This window comes from Psittacula echo (assembly GCF_963264785.1).
Source record: "Psittacula echo genome assembly, chromosome: Z".
NCBI lineage: Eukaryota > Metazoa > Chordata > Aves > Psittaciformes > Psittacidae > Psittacula > Psittacula echo.
The window spans coordinates 38,916,033-38,938,500 of NC_137742.1; the positions used below are offsets into that span (position 1 = coordinate 38,916,033).

Sequence of the window (22,468 nt, forward strand, 5' to 3'; positions counted from 1 at the left end):
TTACTGAGCTCTGTCATAAAAAGACCCCAGCAGTATTCTTAAGAAGTTGAATTATTGGCGTTTTCATTAACTGAAATCTTTTCTAAGTCATTGTACAAAAGACACATTTTGCAAACAAATATGGAGACAAGTACTTACCATAAATATTTTTATAGGGTAAATATTTTGCAAATTATTTGATAGCTGTTTGTCTTGTATGCCCAATCATAAACTAGGACCCTGCTGTGCTGTGTCCTGGAGAGATTGCTGTCTGTTTATAAGGTAGACAACAGACAGAGAGTGAGATGAGCGTGAGAAATGAGACAGTAGTGGTCGGTACAATTTTATTTACTCTTTACAGTAAGATGTCTGTCCATCGTGTATTTATTGTGGAGGTAGTTCCCTTTGACAACAAAAAGAATCCTTTGCTTCCAGTGATTACTAAATTTAGTCCCAGAGATTTCAAAGTTCAGCATCCAAAAACTATCATTCCTTTCAGGAAATTTGCTCCTGCTAGACTTGAAGAAGTTCAAAGACTGCCAGTCAGGTTGTTTGAAAAAAATCTGATACCACAGTGACTATTCAGTTTACTTGTCTGCAACAGGCATTGCTGAGACACTTCACAGTGTCGCAGGAGGCCAGTGGATGAAACTAACTTGACACACTTTTGAGTGGTAGGACTAGTCTGTGGTCCCTGCTTTTGTATTTCACTGTAGTCCTAGTTGAATAGAGATACAGCCAAGATGAATCTATTCTTAAGTCTGTTAAGAAAAATAAAAGAAGGAATCAACCATCTCTTTCAGGTAAAAAGAAAATCTTGCCTTTTTTTGACTCAGCTTTAGGAAGATTGACATTTGCTAGTCTGACAGAAGGGAAGTGCCGTCCTTTAAGCAGTCCTGATTCATTCTTACCATTTCCTCTATTGTACATGTGTTTGACAGATCCTCTAAATAATTTTCGTGTTTATTAGTGAGGCGTGGGGGTAAATTTTAATACTGATCTTTCTGTGGAGCTTTGTGAATCTTGGGTGTGAAGGGCTAGGACTGTTCAGAGCTGTAGCTTTCCCTTACAGTGTTTGGTTTCATCTAATATCGTGATGGGAACCATTCTGTGTTACAGCCATGTAGATGTTATAGTGCAATTTTTGGCATTATATGCTTAAGTTCAGGAATACAATTGTGTTTGAAATGTCTTTTCAGTCCCCCAAATCTTGGATTGAAGACGTCTTCTGTAAAAGAGAATGTTCACATATTGTTCCCAGTTCAAAAGATCCTCACAGGTAAAATAATGAATTTCTCTTAATTTTTTTGTTACATTTATAAAGAAGGAGAATAATTTCTTATGGGTGTTGTATGTGTGTTGTGGTTTAAGCCAGTCGGCAGGTCAGCCCCGCAGTTTCTACTCCCCCCCCGAAGGGATGGGGAGGAGAATCGAAAGAATGTAACTCCCACAGGTTGAGATAAAAACAGTCCAGTAACTTAAGGTAAAACACAAATCACTACTGCTAACACCAATAATAATAATGATAAGGGAAATAATAAGGGAAGAGAATATGATACCACCCGCCGAAAATGAGTCCGACAGAGCAGAGCCTGCCCTTCTGGGTAACTCCCAGTTACATCCCCGGGCATGACGTGCTGTGGTATGGAATACTTCTTTGGCTAGTTTGGGTCAGGTGTCCTGTCCCTGCTTCCTCCCGGCTTCCCCTCCTCCCTGGCAGAGCATGAGACTCACAAAGTCCTTGGTCAGGGTAAACATTCTCACCAGCAACTGGAAACATCGGCTTTATCAGTATTATTCCCAGGCCGAAAGTCAAAACCACAGTGCTGCAGCAGCTACTAAGCAGGAGAAAAAGTGACTGCTGCTACTGAACCCAGGACAAACTTGGATGAAGTTCTTGGCAGTTTTGCAGTGCCCCCATTGGTGATTGCTTGTGTGTGTGGTTTTTCATAGATACTGTCACCCGTACATGTTAAATGAGGCTGTTCTTTTGAATTAGAAGGTGGCAACAATTGACCTTTCTAGACTTCCTATATGTGATGCTCTCTGACTGATAACTAAAGCTGTGGTATGGCATCCAATTGAGAGATTGAGTCACGTGGAGCTACTGCTGCACAGAAATTCTTAATCCTGTACCACCATCTTCTCCCTTCCTTAGAGTAATGCCTACTGCTGCTCACAGGCTTCTGGGAGGTTTCTGCCCAGGCTGGTGTAGAGTGTGAAAAGACTGAGGGAAAGATCAAATCCTCAATCTGTGTTCTAGAACCTGAGAAAGCAAACATAATTGGCATTCTGCATTGCGTATCCAGTGGATGGTGTTGGATAATTAAACTCAGTGATATCATATTCTGAGAATGTAAACTTGTAATACTGATCATATTGGTTTGAACACATGGATAGTGTAGAGTAGCTAAGAGAGATAACTCATCTATGAAACGCAGATTTGACATACAGTCTGAGACATAGAATGCCAAACAAGTCACCCAGTGTATCATCCAGGGATATGATTCTGAGTGCAGAAGAGCACACAGTCTTTAATGCTGTTGATGGGAATGTTTCACAGGTGAAAGAATACTTTATGAATAACATTACAGATGCTTTCTTTTATACAAGCATGTATTAATTATGCATCTTTTATCACAGGTGTCCTGCAGGATGCCAGGTGTGTCAGAATTTAATCAGGTAAGAGTACATAAATGTTTATGTATGATTTTTATAATGACCTGAAGTTAGTGATAGGCATTCTTAGTCAAGGAAGTAATTACAACAGAAATATCCTTCTTCTTGTATTGTGAGAGCAGCATTTCTGGGGGTGTGCTGGAGAATATTTAGCATCAATCCAGTTGAAATAACTTGTGTGATAACCTTTCCTTTATTTGCAATAGAAAATTTTATCCAAGTACTTTGTGTGTGTGTATGAGTCTGTCTTAATCTTCTGAGGAATGAAAAAAAGAAATGTGCTTTTAAGTGGGAGACAGTTCCAGCTATATCCTGGGTGATATGAAGGAGAATGAAGCAAAATAGACCTCACAGCAGCCTTCCAGTATCAGAAAGGGGCCTATAAGGATGCTGGGGAGGGACTCTTCATTGGGGCCTGTCGTAATAGGACAAGGGGTAATGGGTTAAAATTTAAACAGAGGAGGTTTAGATTGGATATAAGGAAGAAGTTCTTTATTGTAAAGGTGGTGAGGCACTGGAATGGTTGCCCAGGGAAGTTGTGAATGCTCCATCCCTGGCGATGTTCAAGGCCAGGTTGGGCAGAGCCTTGGGTGACATGGTTTAGTGTGAGGTGTCCCTGCCCATGGCAGGAAGGTTGCAACTAGATGATCTTATGGTCCTTTCCAGCCCTAACCGTTCTATGATTCTATGAAAATAAACAGCATTATGGAAAAAAATAAAGGGAGAAGAAGGAGGGTATTAGAAACATTCCTGATGATAGGTTTTCTGAAGGCTTTTTCATCTTGACAGAGGGCATTCTGAGTCCTTTCTTTTGGGAAGGCAAGCAAAAAAAGCTATATCACTTTGGCATTTTTAATTCATGTGTGGCTTTTTTTCAGACAGGTAATATTTTGTGGTTCATATTTATTAGTAGTTTTCAATCTAATTGTCATGGTTAAAGCCCAGCTGGTAACTCAGAACCATGCATCCACTCTTCCCCTTCTTCCTGTTCTTCCCCCCAGCTCTGAGTTGGACGGGGAAGAGAATCAAAAGAATGTACATCCCACAGTTTGAGATAAGAACAGTCTAGTAACTAAGGTATAATACAAAAACTACTACTAATAATAATAATTATGATAAGGGAAATAACAAGGGGAGAGAATATAAGACTAAAAAAGGAAACAGAAGAAAATAAACACAAGTAATGCACCATACAAATGGTTCGAGACCATCTTAAAAACCTGAACGTACACAAGTCCATGGGACCTGACGACATCCATCCGTGGGTCCTGAAGGAGCTGGTGAATGAAGTTGCTAAGCCACTGGCCATCATATTTGAAAAATCATGGCAGTCAGGTGAAGTTCCCGATGACTGGAAAAAGGGAAATATAACCCCCATTTTCAAGAAGGGGAAAATGGATGACCCAGGGAATTACCGACCAGTCAGTCTCACCTCTGTGCCCGGCAAAATCTTGGAGCAGGTTCTCCTGGAAGGCATGCTAAGGCACATGAAAACCAGCAAGATACTTGGTGACAGCCAGCATGGCTTCACTAAGGGGGAATCCTGCCTGACCAATTTGGTGGCCTTCTATGATGGGGTTACGAAACTGATGGACAGGGGCAGAGCAGCTGATGTCATCTACCTGGACTTGTGCAAAGCCTTTGACACTGTCCCACACGACATCCTTGTCTCTAAATTGGAGAGACATCAATTTGATGGGTGGACACTGGGTGGATAAAGAACTGGCTGGATGGCCGCACACAAAGAGTTGTGGTCAATGGCTCGATGTCCGGCTGGGAACCAGTAATGAGTGGTGTCCCTCAGGGATTGGTGTTGGGACCGGTCTTGTTCAACATCATTGTTGGTGACATGGACAGCGGGATTGAGTGCGCCCTCAGCAAGTTTGCCGATGACACCAAGCTGTGTGGTTCCGTTGATACATTGGAGGGAAGGGATGCCATCCAGAGGGACCTCGACAGGCTTGTCAGGTGGGCTGATGCCAACCTTATGAAGTTTAACCATGCCAAGTGCAAGGTCCTACAGCTGGGTCAGAGCAATCCCAGGCACAGCTACAGGTTGGGCAGAGAAGAGATTCAGAGCAGCCCTGAGGAGAAGGACCTGGAGGTGGTGGTCGATGAGAAAATGAACATGAGCCGGCTTCAGTGTGGGCTCGCAGCCCAGAAAGCCAACCGTATCCTGGGCTGCATCTAGAGGAGCATGACCAGGAGGTCGAAGGAGGTGATCCTGCCCCTCTACTCTGCTCGCGTGAGACCTCACTTGGAGTATTGTGTGCAGTTCTGGTGTCCTCAACATAAAAAGGACATGGAACTGTTGGAACAAGTCCAGAGGAGGACCACGAGGATGATCAGGGGACTGGAGCACCTCCTGTATGAAGACAGGCTGAGAAAGTTGAGGCTGTTCAGCCTGGAGGAGAGAAGGCTGCGTGGAGACCTCATAGCAACCTTCCAGTATCTGAAGGGGGCCTACAAGGATGCTGGGGATGGGCTCTTCCTCAGGGACTGTAGTGACAGGACAAGGGGTAACAGGTTCAAACTTAAACAGGGGCAGTTTCGATTGGATATAAGGAATAAATTCGTTACTGAGAGGGTGGTGAGGCACTGGAATGGGTTGCCCAGGGAGGTTGTGAATGCTCCATCCTTGGTGGTGTTCAAGGTCAGGTTGGATGAGGCCTTGGGTGCCATGGTTTAGTGTGAGGTGTCCCTGCCCATGGCAGGGGGGTTGGAACGAGATGATCTTATGGTCCTTTCCAACCCTAACTATTCTATGATTCTATGATTCATCACCCACCGACCTGAGGAGTGATATGCTGTTCTGCATGACTCCCCCCAGTTTATACACTGGGCATGATGTGCTATGATATGGAATACCCCTTTGGCTAGTTGGGTTTAGGTGTCCTGTCTCTGCTCCCTCCTGGCTTTTTACACCCTTCCTCACTGGCAGAGCATGAGACTGAAAAGTCATTGATCAGGGTAAGTGCTTCTTAGCAACAACTAAAACATCAGTGTGTTATCAGCATTGTTCTCAGAGTGAAGCCTAAACACAGCACTGCACCAGCTGCTAGGAAGGATTAGCAGCTATGCCTTCAGCTGTTACAGCTGAACCCAAGACACCAACATTTTGAGACTACAACAGTTCTGCAGTCCCCCTTCCTTCCCCCATCAGAGTGACCATGTTGTTATTTGGCCTGGGAAGCTCTTTGGTATGACAATTAACCTGGGGGTGGATGGAAAACCAAACCAAGATTAGCTTTCCACCAAATCAGCTTCCTAATCAGACACAGTTTAGCTGCATGAATGTGAATACCACAGTGGGAGGAGGAGGAGGAGACACTGAAAATGGGAACCTCACAGGGCGGGTTTGCTTTTTTCTCTCAACTTTCTCAGGAAAGACATCCCTGTACCTTTGTGGATTTTTTATCTTGTAGCTTTTTCTTTCACTTGTCATTTAGCATTTTCATGCTGTTTAAATTAATGTGAATCCTACTTGTTCGTCTGTCTGTATACGCTGAACATATGTGTGGGTCTGATGTTCGTTTCAGTCAGCCATTATCTTGCAAGTATGTTTTCCCATATGTTAGCTGTTCTTGTTTTTGTGTGTATCTTAAGGTGTACACAGAACTTTGTTCTAGGGGAATTTTTCTGTTCCTAACAAGGGGAAACAATTTTCACGCAAGTGTTGTAACTGGGTATATGGTATTTATTGGATCAGCAATGAAACAGGTTTTAGGCCTCCTGAGATCTGTAATTTTCCACAACAGTCCAAAAAGTCATGTGAATGTACGTGATGCCTACTGTAATTGAACCTAATATTGCAGGCAAATGAAATCTGTTAAAGTTTCCTTACGTGCAGAGAACTTCCAGGGTTTGCAAACAGTTGATGAGTGGGTTATGCAACTATTTGCTCATACTGAGTAGAATAACTCACATTTAGTAGTTGCTAATCAAATTTGAGTAACTTACTGGCACCTTTGCCTACTTTTTCAGTGTGTTGAAAGGCCTCTATCTACTCTTCAGTGCAGTGCTCACGAACACACCACAGTTGTCACATGCATGAATATATAGGAATGTGTTGGCAGTCTTCTGCATCCTTACACATCTGAGATGTTCTCACAAATTGTCTGATATGAACACAGTCTATGAAGTACTGCCTGCTAGGGCCTTGGATTTTGCAGTCTTGGCTACTGCAGTTACTTTTACCTCAGTGTTGACCCTTCAGGATTCCCCATGTTGCTCAAGGTGTGACGTTTCCAGGAGTCTGCTTTTGTGTTACTAACATTGCTCCCTCCACTAGTGGCTTAGTAAGTCTTCGAGGCAAAGAAGGTAAAGCCATTGCAGACACTTTGAATCAATGCATATGATACATTCATGGAATCCCAGGGTAACTCAGGCTGTCTGGGACCTGGGGAATTCTCCATGGTCATGAGCCCATGCTCACAACAGGGTCAGCAGGGGGAGTCAGACGACGGTGCTCAGGACTTCACCAGTTGGGGTGTGGAACTCCCCAGACCCCAGCTCCACTGTGTTCTCCTGGGGGAAAGGCTTCTCCTTCCCTCCAGCCTCAGCCTCCTGTGTTTCACCTGTGCTGCTGCCTCCCTCCGTCCCACCACTCACCACTGTGAAGAGCCTGGCTGCATCTCCTCTGTCCCCTCAAGTTCTGCCAGTGATGCTGATGGGTGCCTGCAAAGCCATTGCTCCTCCCAGATGAATGGCCCTGGTCCTGCAGCCTCTCCTCACAGGGTACGGGATCCAGTCTCACGCTCTCCATGACCTTCCCTCACCTCCCATCAGTTCCCATCAGTCTGACAGTGTTGTTACAGTGCTGGGGATCCAAACTGGAAGTGGTACCCAGGCAGGGGCTGACAAAACACCAAGCAGAGGGGACAGTCCCTGCCCTCCCCTGGCTCTCAGCCATGCCCTGCTCACACCACCCCAGGCACTGCTGGCCCTCATTGCTGCCTGAGGACACAGGTGGCCCTGGCTCACCTCACTGCCCACCAGTGCCTAGGGCCACCCCCAGAGCTGCCGCCTCACAGGGCTGTATGTACACTCTATCCCCTCCTCGGGTCACTGATGGAGATGCTGAAGAGTGCAGCCCCTGCACAGACCCAGCAGACCCAGCTCCATACCGGTCTTCAGGCAATGTCCAACCCACAGCGACCTCCCTGAGCCCACCACCCAACCCGGTCCTCACCCACCACTGTGTCCTCCTTCCCAGATCATAATGTCACAGCCTGGGCAGGACTGGAGCAGTGCTGAAAGCCTGGAGCAGAGGCAGACAGCATCCACTGCTCTTCTCTAGACCCCATGATCCTGTCACAGCTGGCAGTCAGGCAGGTCAGGCATGATTTACCTGTAGAACCTCCCTGCCAGCTGCTCCCATCGCTGCCTGCTCCCTCATGTGCCCAGGCATGGGCTCCAGGAGGACTCGCTCCTTGGTCTTTCCTGGGGCTGGCGGGAGGCCACCCAGCCTGCAGCTTCCCAGGCTGCTGCTGCCCTGTTCTGAAGGCAGGGGTGACATTTGCCTTTCTCCACTCATTGAGACCTCCCTGATCTCCATGGCTTTTGAGAGCTGATGGAGAGCAGCTGCACAAGGACGTCAGTCACCTCCCTCAGCACCTTGGGACACAGCCGGACAGGTCCCAGAGGTGTGTGTGGGTCAAGTGATTCAGAGCAGCCCTGCAGAGAAGGACCTGGGGGTGTTGGTCGATGAGAAAATGAACATGAGCCAGCTGCAGTGTGCGCTTGCAGCCCAGAAAGCCAACAGTATCCTGAGCTGCATCAAAAGGAGCGTGACCAGCAGGTCGAAGGAGGTGATCCTGCCCCTCTACTCTGCTCTCGTGAGACCTCACTTGGAGTATTGTGTGCAGTTCTGGTGTCCTCAACATGAAAAGGACATGGAACTGTTGGAACAAGTCCAGAGGAGGGCCACGAGGATGATCAGGGGAGTGGAGCACCTCCAGTATGAAGACAGGCTGAGAAAGTTGGGGCTGGTGGCAATTACAGACGTGGTGGGACAGCTCACATGACTGGAATATAGTCATGGAGGGCTATGTCCTTTTCAGGAAAGACAGGCCAGCCAGGCGGGGTGGTGGAGTTGCTGTTTTGCTCTTTATGTGTGAAAGCAGCTGCAATGTACTGAGTTCTGTCCTGGCACAGATGAGGAGCAGGTTGAGAGTTTGTGGGTGAGAATTAAGGGGCAGGCTGGCAGGGGCGATACTGTTGTGGGTGTCTGTTACAGGCCACCAGATCAGGGTGAGGAAGTTGACGAGGCCTTCTACAGGCAGCTGAGAGTGACCTCACAGTCACAGGCCATGGTTGTCGTGGGGGATTTTAATTTCCCTGATGTTTGCTGGAAGGACTACTCAGCAACCCAGCCACAGTCCAGGAGGTTCCTCCAGTGTATGGAGGATAACTTCCTCATGCAAATAGTGGATGAGCCAACCAGGAGAGGAGCACTGCTGGATCTCATCCTCACTAACAAGGAGGGTCTGGTCGAAGCAGTAAAGGTTGAGGGCTGCCTTGGCTGCAGCGACCACAAGATGGTGGAATTCAGGATCTTGTGTAGTAGGACCAGTAGAATAGCAAGTAGAATTGCAACCCTGGACTTTAGCAGGGCAAACTTTGGCCTTTTCAAGCAATTGCTAGGGGAAATCCCATGGGCAAGGCTGCTTGAAGGTAAAGGGGCCCAAGATAGTTGGTTGACATTCAAGGATAGCTTATTCCAAGCTCAAGAGCTGAGCATCCCGACACGTAGGAAGTCAAGGAAGAGGGCCAGGAGACCTGCGTGGCTAAATAGGGAACTGCTGCGTATGCTCAAGTGGAAGAGGAGAGTTTACAGGTCATGGAAGGAGAGGCTGGCCACTCGGGAGGAATATAAGGCTGCTGCTAGAGGATGTAGGAAGGCAGCTAGGATGGCTAAGGCCTCCTTAGAATTAAATCTGGCCAGAGGGGTCAAGGACAGCAGAAAGAGCTTTTTCAAGTACATGGCAAATAAAACTAACAGCAGAGGCAATGTAGGCCCACTGATGAACGGGATGGGTGCCCTGGTGACAGAAGATACTGAGATGGCAGAGTTATTGAATGCCTTCTTTGTCTCTGTCTACTCTGCCGGTGGCAGTCCTGAAGAGCCCTGTACCCCTGAGACCTCAGATGAAGTCAGGTCACTGGAGCAGTTTGCCTTAGTCGACGAGGAATGGGTTAGGGACCAGCTGAGCAATCTGGACATCCATAAATCCATGGGTCCAGATGGGATGCACCCGCAGGTGCTGAGGGAACTGGTGGAAGTCATTGCTAGACCACTCTCCATCATCTTTACCAAGTCTTGGGAAACGGGAGAGGTGCCTGAGGACTGGAGGAAAGCAAATGTCACTCCAGTCTTCAAAAAGGGCAAGGAGGAGGACCCGGGTAACTATAGACCGGTCAGCCTCACCTCCATTCCTGGGAAAGTGATGGAACACCTTATCCTTGATGCCATCTTAAGGCATGTCAAGGATAAGAGGGTTATGAGGGGCAGTCAACATGGCTTTACCAAGGGGAAGTCATGCTTGACCAACCTCATAGCCTTCTATGAGGAAATAACACGGTGGATGGATGATGGCAGAGCGGTGGATGTGGTCTACCTTGACTTCAGCAAAGCATTTGACACAGTCTCCCACAGCATCCTCATAGCTAAATTGAGGAAGTGTGGCCTGGATGATCAGGTAGTGAGGTGGGCTGCAAACTGGCTGAAGGAGAGAAGCCAGAGAGTTGTAGTCTATGGGACAGAGTCTAGTTGGAGGCCTGTATCTAGTGGAGTGCCTCAAGGGTCAGTACTGGGACCAGTATTATTTAATATATTCATCAACGATTTAGATGAGGGAATTGAGTGTAATATCAGCAAGTTTGCTGATGACACTAAGCTGGGAGGAGTGGCTGACACGCCAGAAGGCTGTGCTGCCATCCAGTGAGACCTGGACAGGTTGGATAGTTGGGCAGGGAATAACTTGATGAAATATAACAAGGGAAAGTGTAGAGTCCTGCATCTGGGCAGGAACAACCCCAGGTTCCAGTACAGGTTGGGGAACGACCTGTTAGAGAGTAGTGTAGGGGAGAGGGACCTGGGGGTCCTAGTGGATAGCAGGATGACCATGAGCCAACACTGTGCCCTTGTGGCCAAGAAGGCCAATGGCATCCTGGGGTGTATTAGAAGGGGGGTGGTCAGTAGGTCGAGAGAGGTCCTCCTTCCCCTCTACTCTGCCCTGGTGAGACCGCATCTGGAATATTGTGTCCAGTTCTGGGCCCCTCAGTTCAAGAAGGACAGGGACCTGCTGGAGAGAGTCCAGCGCAGGGCGACAAAGATGATTAAGGGAGTGGAGCATCTCCCTTATGAGGAAAGGCTGAGGGAGCTGGGTCTCTATAGTTTGGAGAAGAGAAGACTGAGGGGTGACCTTATTAGTGTATATAAATATATAAAGGGGGAGTGTCACAAGGATGGAGCCAGGCTCTTCTCAGTGGCAAACAATGATAGGACAAGGGGTAATGGGTACAAACTGGAACACAGGAGGTTCCACTTAAACTTGAGAAGAAACTTCTTCTCAGTGAGGGTGACGGAACACTGGAACAGGCTGCCCAAGGGGGTTGTGGAGTTTCCTTCTCTGGAGACATTCAAAACCTGCCTGGACACCTTCCTGTGTAACCTCATCTAGGTGTTCCTGCTCTGGCAGGGGGATTGGACTAGATGATCTTTTGAGGTCCCTTCCAATCTCTAGCATACTGTGATACTGTTCAGCCTGGAGAAGAGAAGGCTGCGTGGAGACCTCATAGCAGCCTTCCAGTATCTGAAGGGGACCTACAAGGGTGCTGGGGATGGACATCAGGGACTGTAGTGATAGGACAAGGGGTAACAGGTTAAAACTTAAACAGGGGAAGTTTAGATTGGATATAAGGAAGAAATTCTTTCCTGTGAGGGTGGTGAGGCACTGGAATGGGTTGCCCAGGGAGGTTGTGAATGCTCCATCCTTGGTGGTGTTCAAGGCCAGGTTGGATGAGGCCTTGGGTGACATGGTTTAGTGTGGGGTGTCCCTGCCCATGGCAGGGGGGTTGGAACGAGATGATCTTAAGGTCCTTTCCAACCCTAACTATTCTTTGATTCTATGATCATCCCTGGCTGGTAGCTCCTCTCCTCCTTGAGCTCTTCAAGTGTACATACAGCATGAAACTTAGCAGAAAAAAGTCTCAACAGCTGTATGTAATCTTCTGTTTTGGTTTCCTCAACTTTCCTGAGAGTCTCTTAGTCTTGGCTTTTGACCTCCCAGGTAGCTCAGGAGTCCTTAGCACCTTGTCCATTCCTGCTAGACAGCAAGACAGAGAAAGCATACCAGCTTGGAGCAAATCATAAACTATTTGGGAAATACCAATCCTTCTGAGTTCAGACCTCTTGCTGTGATAATCTCTGAGGTAAACCCATCTGTGCAAAGACCTTGCGCACCTTTCATATGCCTACATGCAGTTCTTCCACTGCCTGCTCAGCATAACTGAGCTGTTCTGAATGTAGCTCATGTCTGGTTGCATTTATATGTAAACGTTAAATATGTAGTACACATGGTGTTAATTAGTAAACCAGTTTGATGTTCCTTAAGCCTCTCAGTTTCAAGGTTACACTGATTTGTCTTGTCAGAGGATTAGTTCCTTTCCACAGGATCTCTGCTTTGACTCAGACAGTGTATGTAATGTGGTATATAAGTGAGTAATGTAAGGTGATGTAGTGTTTAGTTGTGATTGGTATTTGGTTCTCTTTCTTTTGGAGTGACTCATGGTGAAAGGCCTTGTTATTGTGAGGCCACTCTAGGAGCAGTGCAGTGACCATAAGATGTTTTCAGGGTCAAAAGACAATAGGGTATCTTTGTTTTTTTTCTAATCTTTCATCTAAAGATATGATTTTTTCTGATATTTGCTGTCTTTTACCCTTTTTGCAGTTTTCCCAAAAAGCCAGTAGAAAAAAAATGGAGCAAGGAGGCTGTAGAGACATTTGTCCTCTGAAGACAAATCATAAAATCTACCCTATCTCTTTTTTCTGGTCTTTCCTTTGACATAGAGGGGGAGGGAGAGTCGTAACCAAGTATAGTCATTGGCCTTGTGCTCCCTGTGAGCAGATTTTACCTAAATCTGCATCCCTTGTGCTCTCTGCTTTGCAGCTGCATTGCTCTGAAACTCTTTTAATTTAGATGTGTCTCCATAGTAGTCTGAGTGTGGATTCTGAGTCCACATGTTATTTGACAGCTTGGTGTCAGCAGCGATCTCCTACTTGTGTTGATCCCTCACTGTCTTCTGAAATAGTAATTTAATTGTACATCTGGAAGTGATATAACGTGGCTTGTTCCAGCTTGGATACTTTTTATTTAGTAAACGAGCCTTGACCTGCTTGTCTTGGTTTGTCTATGAGGAGGCAAAATTACAATGGTTTTTGCTTTTGGGGTGGTCTGAATGAGGTCCATGGATTAAAAGTTTATTTCAGCAGTTGCTATGCCCCCTCTCCTAATCTCTGTTGGGTTTGTTTTTTTGTTTTGGTACTTTTTTCTGCTGCTACCATAGTGCAAATAGTTGTGGAGTCATGCAGTGAGCCTGACTGGGCAATATTTCTGGTTAGAGTAGCTTGGCAATAAAACTCCTCTGTGATGCTTCCCCCCACAACATGATCTAACCCCTGGGCTAGGTCATTTCCTCTGTTTTACAGGGTTCAGTTGTGAGCACATGCCTGACTTCTTTCTGGCAAATCCCTGGATTTCTGGGATATTTCACTGTTTGTCTCAGCTAGGGAAAAGATAGATAATCCATAGCTAATCCATATTGCATTAGCTTGTCAAAATGTGGGCATTTTTGGTAGTACCTATTGCCTTCTGACTTGCCGCTAACCATCATCATACATGTGACAATAGATCTCAACTCTTCTGTAGTGTACAACTCTTTAATTCTCCACTGAGTAACATTGTTTGAGTTGTTCTTCTCCAGTCTGCTTTTGCAGGGTATGGAGTCGATCAACTGTAAATTGCCTGTGTTAAAAAACTGGAGTGCAAACATAACTTCACGGATTCTGTGTATCAATAAGTGCCTTTCTAAAGCAGGTAGCTTCCTTAATTTACTTAAGGTTGTTTTGGGGTTGTTTTTTGTTTTCTTGTTGTTTTAAATTTATTTCTCTTTCATCAGTTAGTTCTCACTCATCTCCACAGAAAACTCTCTTTATGAATGTACCTCTTCAGGATTTTGCAGATGTTTACATCTGTCCTGCCCTTATATCCATAAGTAATGCATCTGAGTCTGAACACAGTCATTGAGTTTGGGTTGTTGGAGGCCATTTGGTATCTTAAAAGAGTTTAAGGGAATAATTTATCTCTGTTCCCAAGGGTATTTGAACTTCTGTGATGTCTAAAGGAAAACTGGACTGTCAGATGTCACTATAAATTACACTGAAGTTAATTTTGTAGGAGAGACTGAAGCACATCAAAGCCTGACAGTAACACCAATTGAATTTGGAATTTGAGTGATTTATTCAGTTGCAAACTTTCAATGCTAACCAAGCTTCTGCTAAATTTCCCTTAACATTGCACTTCAGGCCATTTATTTTATATATTTACTCTGCTGGCATCTTAAGGGTTAGTATAAAGTTCGCCCTGAAGTTTTCTCTAGACTCAGGGTTGCTCCTCTCCTCCTGATTAATGATTCTTCTTCTGTACCTAGAATAACCTCTGGTAATAGCCATTGCGAAACTTGGTGTTCTGTAATATTCATCTGAAATGTTATATATGAGACCAATAAATCTGAGCTGCATTGCTATAAATCTGAGCTGCGGGTCAGAATTGCTACATGGGACTTTCAAGCAGTTACAGATCCATGCAGAATCACAGCAAGGTTTGGGTTGGAAGGGACCTTTGAAAATGATCTAGTCCAGACTCCCAACTGTTCTTGGTGTTCCTCAAGCAGAGAACAAGTTCTGTATCCAATAAAACTTATGATTTAATGCCACGTCATTTTGCCATTATTGAGATTTTTTCAGCTGAGTTAATTTTTGTTGCATTCTGTGTCAGAAAGCTACAATATCCTTCTTTGTAGAAAGCGTTTTGGCCTATTCTGGTTAAGATTCAAGAGTTACATATGTGTTTGATATAAAATAATTGTTTTATTTTTAATGTGAGATGTTGCTGTGGACGGCTGATTGGAGATCACCCAGGAGTGGACTGTAACTGGCCTGTTTATCAGGCTGCCCCACAGAGAGATGGTGAAGAATGGTCTGTGCAAAACCACACGAAGATGAGTCCAACAGATGCATTTGGTACAATCAATTTTCAAGATGGAGATCACACTTTCCATGCTAAGGTAACAGATCCAGCTTATAAGTTGGTTTTCTTTTTATCATTTCAGCACAAGAAAGGCAAAAAGTGGTTTTGGGTGAATATCAGATTTTTTGCCTTAAGAGAGCAGAGGGAATCTAAAAGTAAGTCAGGTTAGAGTGTGTGTATGATATTTTGTGTTGAACTTCACTGCAATTAAGCATAGTCTGCCTTGCTGTCTGTATTTCTCACTGATGTATTTTTGTGCTGTTACATTAGTGGTATTGTGAAAGTGCTAATCCTGTACAAAATCTTTAATAGATTAATGCTGAGAACTTTGTAAGATGTAAGATATTGCAGTTTCTTCTTTTGGGGTATTTAAAGGATGGTTATTTTACCCATTATTATTTCTTCAGTATATTAGGCTCTCTTATGACAGCAATTTGGAACAGCTGATGCACTTGATGGTTAAGGAATGGCAGATGGAGTTGCCAAAGCTAGTGATTTCTGTTCATGGAGGCATTCAAAATTTCAAGCTTCCCTCAAAGATCAAGCAGGTTTTTTGCAAAGGATTGGTGAAGGCTGCTGAGACTACAGGAGCTTGGATAATTACAGAAGGCATCAACAGCGGTAGTGCTATTATTTTTCTTTGTTTCAGTCTTTCTCTGGTGTTTTTTTCTGCATACAAACATATGAATTTAGGGTGAATGTAATTAAATTGTTTGATAATTTGTGATATTTTAGCACAAAATTAAGAGCTTAACAGCAATGTATAAATCAAAGAGTGACAACACGTTCTTCTGCTGTTGACAGGCATTCTGTTTTAAATAGTTCATCATTTTTATAGTTTTATTATTTTTATTTTCAGATTTTAGAATTTTTTATCATAGAGCACAGTATTGTGCATGTAACATGAAACACTGATCGTAGATAACCGGAACTTATTTGCAGTCAATTTATTCTGCTTCATTGAAATATTTAGACTGTGAGGACTGTGACTGGTGTTTTTGAAACAGTTTTCAAATCTAAATTTAGCTCAAGTTTTATAATTAATAAAGTTTTGAATTAGGATAATTCATTAATTAGCTTATTTATCTATGAAACTCCCTATAAGCTGCTATCAAAATCTGTGGGAGTCAGTAAGTCATGGAAATGAAACACTTTTGCTTCTTTAGCAACCTGGTGACCTTACAGGAGAAATGACCTGTGAATTTGTGTTAATAATAAAGTTTTATGGAGGTATAAAGCACCATTAGCAACATATATGAGTATTATTAATTAGAAATATGCATTGAGTTTGAAGCAGTGGTGCATTAGATCTGAGCCTTACAATTCTTGCAGTGCACATCAAGTATACAAGTTGGGTGGGATGGTTTGTTTCTGATTAAAGCGTAACCGTAGAATAAATTATATTATGGGAAACCCTTTAATTGGTGTCTTATAGCAGGTGTCCAAATGTAGAAGAAAAATGATGATTTAATTGCCTGTTTAGGAGTGTCCAAGCATGTGGGGGATGCGTTGAAAGGCCGTGCTTCACCCCACCTGAGAAAGATCTTTGCTGTTGGGATTCCTCCATGGGGTATCATAGAGAACCAGAGCGATCTCATTGGAAAAGATGTGAGTTGGACACATTTCCTTAATAAAAGCCTTCATGGTCAGAGGATGTTATAGCTTTTTTGCATACTTTATTTTCTGCTGCCTTCATTTCACTAGTTTGATATTTTTCTTCAGTGACAGGTTTAAATTTTAGACTAGGTTTACATTTTGCTCAGCAATAAGTTCTGTGGCATGTTGAGGCACTGTATTTTGCCCTTTGTATGTAAATGAATAGTTTTAAAGTATTTCTCTTCTTACAGGAAATTTCCATTCTTTTTTGAGATTTTGTACTTAATTAGGCAATTCTCTTGTGGTTGCAAATGATGTATTTTGTATATTCATGTAATTCAGGATGAGCAATCAGGTTAATGGTATACACAAATAGGCTATTAATATGCATGATTTTTATTCATAAACTAGAACTTTATGTGACTGCCAAGTGAAGTCACAATCTACATAACTTTCTAAAAACACTTGACGAGTATGGTAAAAACATTCCAAATAAATGATGGCTCACATGTTTTTAATGGGAATACATTCACTAAAAATATTGCATTGTATTTCAGCTGTTGCAAAGAAGGCCAAGCAGTGACTCTGACTAAGGACTGCAAGCCTATTTAGAAATGCTTTTTTGTGGTACTAATTGTGATTTTGTTGCTATTAATAATCAAATGAAAACCCATGTTTGAGGAGAGCTGCAAAAAAGTGTGGTAAAGGCTTTCAGAAGATCACAGTATGATGAAGAAATACATAAAATGGTGCTATTTTGTTGAGTTTTTTTAAGATCTTTTAATTTTGGTTTTCTCAGGTAGTTTGCCTGTACCAGACACTTGGTAATCCTCTCAGCAAGCTGAGTACCCTCAACAGCATGCACTCTCATTTTTTAATGGCAGATGATGGGACTGTAGGCAAGTATGGGAATGAAATGATGCTCAGGAGGAATTTGGAAAAATATATATCGCTTCAAAAAATGCACTCAAGTGAGTACTGCTGATTACTTTTCTATGTGTATAGGTAAATAAATGGATATTGACCACATTTCAAACACTGTCAATGTCCTTGCATGTGAGAGCTGTTGGAAAGGACAGATTGATATTTTGAAGGATGTTTCTTCTTTCTAGTGCTAAGGATACTTACAATTTTATCAGGAGGTTTTAATGGTCTTTTTGATGTGGTTGCAGAAATTCTGTGAAAATCTTAAAAAGTGTAAGTCAAATTAGAGATGGTGAAGGCATGTTCCTCTCTGTTGAAGCATGTGTGAGACTCCTTCATAAGTATTTATTTACCAGATATTCTGATTTTTTTTTGTGTGACTTAGACCTGTTTGTAACTGGTTAGGTATGTTTTGAAACAGGAATGGGCCAAAGTGTACCCGTAGTTGGGTTGGTGGTGGAAGGAGGCCCCAGTGTGATCCTAATGGTGTGGGAGTACGTGAGGGCCAGCCCAACTGTCCCTGTGGTGGTCTATGAGGGCACTGGCAGAGCAGCAGATATCCTGGCTTTCACCCACAAATACACGGGTGATACGGGGTGAGTAGTGGCATAATGCTCCTCCTCCTTGGACCTCTGAGATAATTTCTTATGTTTTTAGTAATGAGCCCGCCATGGTCTTTTGCTGGCTTTTACTTCTGTGAAGTGAGAGCAGTTTCTTCCTTCCCTGTCTCAGACTAGTGCTGAAAGAATTATTCTGCCCAATTTAAGATGGTGCCTTTTTTTTTTTTTTTTTTTTTTTTAAGAAGTAAAAGCAACTACACCTAGTCATTTTGAGTTGTTATGTTTTCACCTTTGGTAAGGGATACTATTGGGTTGCCCCAGAGGGTCTGCTTGGGTTTCAACTCGGTCCTTTCTCCTGCCATCAGTATTGTATAAGTAGACTTGGATTTGGGTTGCACAAAACTTTTGGGACTAGGGCTGAGGTTAGTTGTGGTAGGACCCTCAGGCTGGGGAAGGAGAAGGAATAAAGTTCCTTGTCTTTGGCTTTGGTTTACTTCGTCAGTGGTAACCCTGATTTGTCATACTCATCTAGCTGTAACACTTTATGCAGCCTCAGCTGCACTCTGTTAAACCCACCTTGATGAAAATTTTACATCCAAACTGGAAAAAATACACCTATATTTGTATAGCAAATTAATATTTTTGGGAAAATTTTTCAAAGTCCAAGGGCTGTTAAAATAAAGAACCAAATTTTAGAAAGATGGTTTGGGTTTGTTCAAATTAAAAAAAAAAAAGAGAGAACAATTTAATAAACTTTATATCCTAATTATTTATTTATTATCTTTTCTAAACACTCTTTTGGGGGGTTTTGCATTTCTCTTTTTTCTTCTCTTGCTTTTTCTTTGACATTTTTGACCTCTAAAAAAAATTCCTGCCATTTCAAAAAGAAATGTAAATATGTATGAAAAAGTTAACAGGAATATAAATGAGGGGAAAAATGATGCGAGAAGTATGAAACCTAATGAACAATGAGGAATTTAATGTCATCCCTATATGTTTATTGAAAAAAATAAGAAGTTTGCTAAACTTCTGGTGATTTGTAGCTCTATATTCACAGACAATCCTGTGAGAATTGTTACCTTTTTAATTTGTTCTGTTTCCAATAGCCTATATATATATATGGTCAGAAGTAATGCCTGATTAACACAAGTTTCATCTTTTGCTGAGGTGTCATTTGGGCTGGTAAGAATTAGCCAGAAATACACTTTTTCTTGGTTGTATATCTGTTTTTCAGGGAGCTACGCCCTCAAGTGAAGGAGGAAGTCTTAGTGATGATCCAAAACACGTTTAGCTTGGGACAGAAACAATCCAGTCATCTATTTCACATTTTGATGGAATGCATGGAGCACAGAGACTCTGTGAGTGAGGTTCATGCTCTGAATTTAGGATGTCTTCATTTGCAGTTACCCTTTTCCCTTTTTGCTCTTTCTGCAGTGGGTTGGCATGGGCACAGCAGTTGTAAAAGTAACGATGTTATCTCTAAAATAAGATTACACAAAGGTGTCTGGGCTTATTTATATATTAAGTAGCTCCACATAGCCTTTTTAGTTAACTTTTCAAATCTCAGTGCTTGCTTATGAAATGACAGCCTTTCTAACTTTACTAAAAAGTCAGACATCTTTGTAGTCACAGGAAAGATCAAGTAATTCCTACTTTTTTCCCTTCTTTATTAGTGTCTTATTTGTAAGTTAAAATGTTTCTGTCTATTTTTCTACTTATAACAGAATTGTACTAAAATTTGTCTCTGAGTGTTAAAATGTACTTTTAAAATGTGCTGGCATGTTTAGCAGCTCAGGTGCTTATTTGCAAGTCGAATTATAAAATGGTTTGGGTTGGAAGGGACCTTAAAGATCATCTAGTTCTAATTCGCCTGCCATGGACAGGGACAACTTCTGCTAGACCAGATTGCTTGAAGCCCCCCCAACCTGGCCTTGAACAATGCCAAGGATGAAGCATCCACAGCTTCTCTGGGCAACCTGTGCCAGTGCCTCACCACCCTCACAGCGAAGAATTTATTTCTAGTATCTGATCTAAATCTACCCTCCTTCAGTTAAAACCATTACCCTTCTGTGGTGGTCTAAATCCAGCCGGTAACTTGGAACCATGCGACCGCTCATTCACTCCTTCCTTCTTCCCTCCTACCTTCATCCTATCACTACACTCTCTGATAAATTGACCCTCCCAATCTTTGCTGTAGCCTATTTTAAGTAATAAAAGGCTGCTAGAAGGCATCCCTGGAGTCTTCTCTTCTCCAGGCTGAACAAAAACCCAACTCTCTCAGCCTGTTCTTACAGGAGAGGTGCTCCAGCCTTCTGATCATCCCTGTGGCCCTCCTCTGGACTTGCTCAAAAAGGTCCATATCCTTCTTATGTTCGGGGCCTGAGAACCAAACATATGGAGGTCTCACAGGAGTGGAGTAAAGGGGGAAAATCACCTCTGTCTACCTGCTGGCCATCCTTCTTTTGATGTAGTCCAGGATGTGACTGGGTTTCTGGGCTGCAAGCACATTTTGCTAGTCATGTCCAGTTTTAAATCCACCAGTAACCCCAAGTCCTTCTCCACAGGACTGTTCTCAGTCCATTCATCGCGCAGCCTGTATCCCTGTTTGTATTGCCGCATGTGCAGGACCTTGCATCCGGGCTTGTTGAACTTCATGAAGTTCACACAAGGCCACCTCTGAAGCATGTCAATGTCCCTCTGAATGGCATCCCTTCCCTCCAGTGTATTGATTGCACCACACATCTTAGTGTCATGGGTGAACTTACTGAGGGCACACTCAATCCCACTGTCCATGTCGCCAGCAAAGATGTTACATAATCTTGGTCCCAGTACCAACTGATGAGGGACACTTGTCACTGGTCTTCACCCAGACATTGAGCCATTGACTGTAACTCTTTGAGTGTGACCATCCAGCCAATTCCTTATCCACCTGCTAAATCCATGTTTCTCCATTTACAAACAAAGGTGTTGTGTGGGACACTATCAAATGCTTTGCGTAAATCCCGGTAGAAGATGTCAGTTGCTCTTCCTTTACCCACCAAAGACATGGGACCATCGTAAAAAGCCACTAAATCTGTCAGGCAAAATTTGCCCTTCATGATGCCATGTTGGCTGTCATCAATTACCTTCTTATTGCCCATGTACCTTAACACATTTTCCAGGAGGATCTGCTACATGATCTTGCTGGACACAGAGATGAGACTGTCTGGCCTGTGGTTCCCTGGTCTTCCTTTTTAACCTTTTTAAAACAGGGGGTTATGTTTTCCCTTTTCCATTCACTGGGAATTTCACTAGTCCGTTAAAACTTTTCAAATATGATGGAGGACCAAGTATTTGCTATGGGAGTAATGGCAATTGTAACAATAATCACTAAAATATGTATGCTTTTATTCTTGTTTGTTTGTTTGATTTTTTTGTTTCACTTTGAGTGGCTGTTGTTGAGTTTAATACTGAGTAGATATCAGCCATACTGCATTTTTACATTTCTTAGATTTAGAGGCTAGTCAAAAGCAAGTAGACTCAATTTGTTATGGAGTAAGTTGATTCCAATTTGCCTGGGATGCCATTGCATTAAAAAGCAAAATGGTACATTTTCTGTCTGAAACAAAGGAAAATCATGTCTGGGCCTTTGCCATTGTTTGTGTTGAAATGTGTATGATTTAATCTGTCACAGCCCTTACCAAGAAGAAATAACTACAGACTTCTCTGCCTCACCTCAAATAGTATAATTCTGCAATTCTAACAGATAACCATATTTGATGCGCTGTCAGAAGATCAGCAGGACATTGATTTGGCAATTCTGACTGCACTCTTGAAAGGTACCTGTCTAAAAATAAATGTTTTTCAAAGCAAAGGGGCAACATCAATGTGTGAAAACTTCCAGTTCCTTTACTTGTTTCCTAGGTACCAGTATGTCTGCTTCGGATCAGCTAGATTTGGCGTTGGCCTGGAACCAGATAGATGTTGCCAAGAAACACATACTGGTTTATGGACAACACTGGAAGGTACTATTACCTTTTATTTTTAATAGCAGCTTTACACTTTACTAGGATGACTGCTTTTCCATGATTTGATGCTTGGAGTCCGTCTTCTGGAGGAATCATTTTTTATTTTGGAGAGGTGTTATTCTTAAAGTTGGAAAGTGTTCAATTGCAGAGTGCATCAGATGAAAAATCAAACACATTTGTTTCCCCATAGACAAGGTGATTCCTGTAGTTTCACTGCTAGCTCTTCCAAATAGTTTCAGTGGTCCTTCTGGATATGTGTTCATCAAGCGGGTGTTGACAGTCATTGGTGGTCAAGGATATTTCATTGTAGACCGAGTACTCTACTCCAAAGGAGTAAACTCCAAAGAAATGTTGCCTCTGTTTTCCTAGCCCTAGACAGAAATCACAGCCCTTTATGGTGTTACCAGGTAAA

At 43.2% G+C, this 22,468-nt stretch overlaps 1 protein-coding gene across 1 annotated transcript in view; it reads left to right on the forward strand.

Moving 5' to 3' along the window:
• Window positions 1-22,468, forward strand: part of TRPM6 (transient receptor potential cation channel subfamily M member 6) — a gene marked incomplete at both ends in the record, with an annotated part of 93,242 nt that overhangs the window by 13,655 nt on the left and 57,119 nt on the right. Inside the window, 10 exon segments of the mRNA XM_080636558.1 lie at window positions 1,179-1,258; window positions 2,623-2,661; window positions 14,826-15,006; window positions 15,377-15,590; window positions 16,453-16,577; window positions 17,365-17,536; window positions 17,911-18,085; window positions 19,284-19,407; window positions 21,795-21,867; window positions 21,953-22,053. Of these exon segments, the coding sequence (XP_080492684.1) occupies window positions 1,179-1,258; window positions 2,623-2,661; window positions 14,826-15,006; window positions 15,377-15,590; window positions 16,453-16,577; window positions 17,365-17,536; window positions 17,911-18,085; window positions 19,284-19,407; window positions 21,795-21,867; window positions 21,953-22,053 (1,284 nt within the window).